Here is a 6,404-nt window from a genome sequence, read left to right on the forward strand (position 1 = left end):
GTCAGTTGTTTGGCTTTAAGAGTTTGTCTACACGCAACCGTTTCTCAGATGTGGAAGGAAATTTGATGATGATCCGACCAGTCACAGGGTAGGATGTCGCCCAGTTGTATGTTATTGTCTTTGACAAAGATAAGGTCAAGAGTGATGCCTTTGTTGTGGGTAGGACCCTTACAGACCTGCGAGAAGTTAAGGTCTGAGCAGGGCCGGACTGGTAAGTCCGGACACCGGGCTATCCCCCGGTAGGCTGGATGGGGTGGGGGCTGGTTTTGTGCCGGGGGGCCGGTTTTGTGCCAGGGGCCCGGTTTGGAATTAGACCCTGGCCCTGGTGACGGTCCGTGACCGACCCGAGTGAGTTTAGTAGCAGCTAAATCTGCTGCATAATTAATGCTATGTGCTTAATGCTGGCAGTATTCCATGAATAATTTATTAAATAAATGCACCTGCTGCTGCTCAGGCAGATCCATGGCGCGCAGATGTCTCCTGTGTCCGGCCCCCGCGTCTGCACGCGGCCGGAAATCCGAGGTGTAGTTCACCCCTTAGGGTGGGGTCTGGATTTTGAGATCATGCGCATTGGGGCCGGGCTCGACTAAAGTGCGTGTGCGAGGTCAAGGAGGCAGGAATCCATCTTGTGATCTCAGAGACAAGTCGACAGAGAAAAAGAGCGAGGCATGACATTTAATTATTTCTAGCCCCCTGGGCCCCTGTCTGCAGGTGAGTCTAGTCAGGACCGTCCGGTCCAGTCGTTTAAGTTGCAATGCATGCTGTGAGTGTTGTAATCAGGATTCATCATGGGGCAGGGCACTGTCTGGGCTTGGGCACGTGGGCCGGATTCGAATTCGAAATTAAAAGCAAAAGGCCTGGTTAGGGCCGTGATCGGGCAGGGCAGGGGCAGGGCTGCTTCTCACTCTCTTTCCGCTCCTTTCTTTGATTTGCTTCCCTGTGAAATGGATCCAAAAAAGAAAGACACTTTTGCTGGAAATGTCGTATTTTTCTGACATTTTAATTCCAAAGTGCAGCATCGGGAATAAAACGTTAAAAATATGAAAAATAACTAAATAAAGTAAGACAGAGTGGTAGCAAACTGGCCAGATTGACTTTATTCACACCCAAACACATTAGCGCCACTTTTACAGAGTTTGCCAGCGAAGCGCTATTTTTGTGTTCTTGTCTTTGTTTTTCCTGTGCTTGCAACTAGTGCACCAATCCTGGAGGTACTGCAATGTGTGGATTGGAAAGCAAAATGTGTACTGCAGCTCTGCGTCCAGGGATGTGGTCTTTTTCCCATACTGCTTACGTTTTGTAAGGATATAAGCAATGGACATTGAAATGGGTCCATTTAGGGCCCTGTAGTCATGTCCTTAACTTTTCAGGCAAAAGCACTCACTGATTTCTGAACAATTGGGTTGTAGTTGAAGGCAGTGTGAGTTTTTCTCAGTGAGGCAGTATAGTGTTCAGTGGGGGAGAGGATGTGGCACTATGGTCAGAGCTGCTGAATTGGGGCTGGGGAACCAGGTTCAGCCGTCATGACCAGTCCACCAGACCACTCTCCTGAGAGAACACAATCCCATGCTAGACCTTAGAAGGCTTCGGAAGACCTTAGAAGCCCTGGAGTCTTAGCACCAGCAGGTGGACCCTAGCGTGGCAAGTGTGGGTTAACCTTGAAGGCATGTCCACCACAATCCATACTGAAGTTCACCTCCAGTCTTGCGGGCAGGCCTATAAAGCAGCACACCCTAGAACAACAGTGACTCTGTCACTGAGGTCACAGGACCCTTGAGAAGGGCCAGCTCTAAGGCGGTGAAACCAGTGTGACTGCACCGGGTGCTGACTTTGGGTGGATGCATTATGTTTGCAAGTATTTTATGGTTTTAAAAGCGCTTGCTGCCTCCTTCCTGGCCTCCAGCAATTTTCAGCAACAATAAAAATGTCATGATAACTTTGGTGATTAATGTTCTTCCTAGAGAGAGATTGGAATTTTGTCTAGTGGAAGTTTTGATTCATGGAAAGGTAGCTCAGAGGGTTAGTGTGCCTGCTGCAAAGAACATGTACCATGCAGGTCAGAAAGTTCACATAATGTAAATAGGTTAGTGGGCTACTGCTTTTGTCAGAGAGATCCTTTTGTTACTTGCAGTTTATACGTTAAAATCCTAACATAGAACAGTAAGCTAATAACTGTCATCTAAGAGCTGCATACAAACTGCAAGGTATAAATTAGAGTGTTATGTTTTTTCCCCAGTCTTTGATTATCCTAATGTTGCAAAAAGTGTTCTTTTGGACAGAAGTCTATTCTGATTATTAAAGAGAACCCCCAACCATGGCATTTCGTTTTAAATTCTCCAATCACTATTAAACTATGCGGCCCACTAGTATGGTTGTCATGTGACTCCTACACCTTGTAGTCCTTAGTCTTATGTAACATTTTCTATACAGTGATTTACACACATGTTGATTGTCTCTGTGTAATGTATGTGATGTAAAGTGCTCTGACAACCTACAATGGTATGAGTGGTGCTGTAAATCAAATTAAATGCATCTGATAGAGAGTGTGGGTATGGAGGCTTGAGGGGTACTGTTAAAGGGTGGTTGTGAGGGAATCCATGGCAGAGGTGGTCATTGGGGGCACTAACAAACATTAATGCACAGGGCACCACCAGTGCTACAGACAGCCCTGCCCTTGAGGCCAGTCTGCCTCACCCATAGGTACCTCCATTGGCCTTGTTTCAGCAGTAGAAGCTGCAACTCACCAGGGATTGGCAATGCAGGATTTGCACGCACACCAAACTAAGTTCACAAACTTCACGTTCTCTCTGCTTCATTCACAAGCACTTTTTTTTTTTTTTTTTTTTTTTTTTTTACCTTAAGCCATCAGCTTTGCATGTTAAAGTGTTGTGATTTCAAAAGTTTAGGTGGTTAAACCAGAATCGCAGAACATTCCGAGACGTCAATTATTTAAATGACTTTTTTTGCGCCATCCCTTTCAAGGGTTTTGCAGCCCAACACCCAAACATAAAACTAAAGAGAGCAATGTGAATGGCTTTTTCAATAGCCCCTCAATGACATTCCTAACATCAGACTTGCATCAAAGGGCAAATATCAAGACGCACAATCCACCTTTGTTGAGGAGTCGGATTAGGACGATGAACTGGAAACTGGGAGCAGAGAAGTCGAACCCTTGCCTCTCACGGATGACAAGACTCCACCAATTGGGAGATCCTTTAGTCCAGGTGTCCACTCGTACCATAAGAAAGTCCACTGGAGGTAGATCAAGCCAGAATACATTGCCCTACAATCTCCTGCATTCTCAGAGTAGACAGGATCAACGATTTAAGTAGAAAGCACAGTAGTCCGGCACAGTGGTCCAGACTCAGAGTTTGTGGAATCCAGGAGCTTTTTAATCGCATCAGACAAATAACTATACCTAGGGTACATCATTTATTGGATGTAATACAACACCACCTACTGCAATTTTCTTGGGACTAACATGCAGGTTTTGGTGTTACCATATCATAATCCACATTGTACAGTAAATACTAGACATGTTTTCCCTGTTAAATTCTGCCACGTGAGCACCTGCCAAAAGCTAACGAAGCCCGAGATATTTAACACACCCAGTATTTCCGAGATGAGAAATGCCACCTACTTGTAATTCCAACCCCTGATCAAAGAGGGGTTTATGCAAGGGTTGGTAAACAATGACTCGTTCGCAATCAGGGCCACTGTGTCAACTGTTCCACACCTTGCTTCTGCCAGTCTCTAGTAGAATATTCATTCCACTTAATAAGACGACAAATGGATAGATTGTTTCTAGAAAACACATTCTCTTTAGATCAAGCAAAAGCAGATACAGAGCTACAGCCATGTAAATCCATATGCACATTACCTGCATGAACGGTAAAAAACGCAGTGGGCAGCAACTACCAGTTAGTTACAGAGGGGGGAAAAGGGCAGAAGGGTGAAGGCTGATTGAAGGAGGCTCTATTTCCACCAATAAATGTTGTTTGCATATAGAAAGGTCTGGTACTAGTTAAAAGCTGTGCTGGAGTACTCACTCCAAGGCAAGATCGTTTTCACGATAGTCAACGTCTGATTCCCCACGCGATCTTATGGACTTTAAAGACATCAAGGATGGTAACCACAGCGCTCTGCTCCCTATTATTGCAGCCGGATCAACAAAAGTGCACAATAACAGCCCCACCCAGAAGAGATGAGGGAACAAACACTTAAGGGCTAATGTAATGGTCGTTCTTGGGCTGAAAGGAGTAGAAACATGCTTAATAATTCATGAAGGAGGCAAATCATTGGTGAGGACAAGCAATTGGTTCTCTCCCAGTGGACCACATTTGAGCCTCGGATCCTGGAGTAAGGAGCGATGATCTGGAGATAACCCAAGTAACTTCTGGCTGGATTAAGAGTACAAGGATCACTTCAAGGACCGAGGGTACTCAAAGTTTTGAAAGATACAAATTATTATAACGTGCTGCAGCACGACTGCTTGTTTTAGAGGCCAAAGTTGTATTTCCTTATTAGTGTTTTGGGTAGGATTCTCGCAGTGGACAACATGGCCACCTCAGCATTCCTTCTGCCAGCCTAACAGTTATGTAGCGCCCAAGTAAAATACAATTTTGTGATTAAGCAAACACTTCTCAAAGAATCTTCATGTAAAGAAGAGTTTGTTGGGAGAGCCTGGATTCAAACAGGCATGACTGGTGAAGCTAGAGGCTAAGCAAGAGTGGTTGTGTGAAGGGGCTTCAGGTCAAGTTATGAAGTACAGGGGGAGGGGCAGTATGCATCTCTAGGTATAACAGTCAAACATCACAGGAAACTGTCTGGGCACATCTCAGGGCACGTGCTGGGCCTCCGGAGCATCAATTAGAATGGGTGACATGTCAGCAATTAACACATTTAAATCTTTTTGCTTTGGGTCAGCACTCTTGAAACCCTTATGATACTCTTGGTGGATTTTCAGATGTTTCGTAAGTAGTTTCTTGGCAGAAAACCGTTCATCACATTTAGTACATGCAAACTTAATCTGGTTTGAGTGTATTGTCTGGTGTACCATAAGTCGGGAGTTAGTCACAAATGTTTTGCCGCATTCGGCACATAGAAAGGGTCTTTCTCCGGTGTGGTTTTTCTGATGAAGCACAAGGTGCTGTTTTTCCGAAAAGCCCTTACCACATTCACTGCACGAAAAACGCTTTTCCCCTGTGTGGATTCTCTGGTGTACTACAAGTGTTTTCTTTTCAGCAAAGCTCTTGCCACACTCAGTGCATGCAAAGGGTCTTTCTCCTGTATGGGTTTTCATGTGACTGAGAAGGGATTTCTTCTCAGTGAACCTCCTTCCACAGTCGAAGCAGGCAAAAGGTCTCTCCCCGGTGTGGATTCTCTGATGCTTTAGAAGATTACTTTTAAGTGTGAAGCTCTTTTCACACTCAGTGCAGGGAAAGGGCCTCTGCCCTGTATGGCTTCGCTGATGGATTAAGAGGGCGTACCGCTTAACAAAGCGCTTCCCACATTCATTACATTCAAAAAGTCCCTCCCCGGTGTGAATTTTCTGGTGATACAGAAGACTTGACTGCATAGTAAAACCCTTGCCACAATCTGCACACTTAAAGGGCCGCTCCCCGGTATGAACCTTTTGGTGGCTTCGAAGACTCAACCGTTGACTGAACCTTTTCCCACACTCCATGGAGGCGAACGGCTTTTCACCAGTGTGAAGTCTTTGGTGATACACAAGATGTCCCTTTTGAGTAAAGCTCTTGCCACACTCTGGGCATGTGAAAGGCTTCTCTCCAGTGTGAATTTTCTGGTGGGTTTGAAGGTTACCCTTAAGTTTGAAGACTTTGTCACACTCGTTGCACGGAAATGATGGCTCTGGCACGTGGGTCCTCTGGTGCTTTAAAAGTTGCGCCTTGAAAGTAAAGCTTTCCCCGCACTCAGTGCATTTCAATTCGACAGGTCCTGTGTGAATTCTCATGTGGCGTTGAAGACTGGTCTTGTAAAAAAAGCTCTTATTGCACTCGGAGCAGGGAAACGTTTCTTCTTCTTGTACACTTGCAGACTTCGTTGGACTTTTGGAGGATTGCGTGGTTTTCTGGTTCCCAGCATCTTGTTGCACAAGCACTTTTAACATGTGCTGCCTGCTGTGGGGCCACTGGAATTAATTATGCAGCAAAGGAGGACAAAATGATGCCTCAGTGTTGACTAAATTATGCATTAAAAAAGGCTGCAGCGTAATGCTGTATGTTTTCTGATATTTTATTATTTTTGACATTTATACACATGCTAAGTCTCTGGAAAGATTTTGTCTCATTAGTACCAGTGGAACATACAAATGCACCAGTGAGAAAGGTGACTAGTCAACCTTTGCAATAAGCCATCCCCTCTGCAGCAACACAAGTCACATT

General features: G+C 45.1%; 1 protein-coding gene across 1 annotated transcript; it reads right to left on the reverse strand.

Annotated features, from left to right (window-relative positions):
• Positions 1-4,210: 4,210 nt before the first annotated feature.
• LOC146776174 (uncharacterized) lies at positions 4,211-6,130 on the reverse strand. The gene has a single exon (XM_085637104.1). It carries the CDS (start codon positions 6,128-6,130, stop codon positions 4,838-4,840), a length of 1,293 nt encoding a protein of 430 aa, XP_085493230.1. The 3' UTR covers positions 4,211-4,837.
• Between the last annotated feature and the right edge of the window lie 274 nt (positions 6,131-6,404).

Source organism: Triturus cristatus, chromosome 12 (assembly GCF_964204655.1).
Source record: "Triturus cristatus chromosome 12, aTriCri1.1, whole genome shotgun sequence".
NCBI classification, from domain to species: Eukaryota; Metazoa; Chordata; class Amphibia; order Caudata; family Salamandridae; genus Triturus; species Triturus cristatus.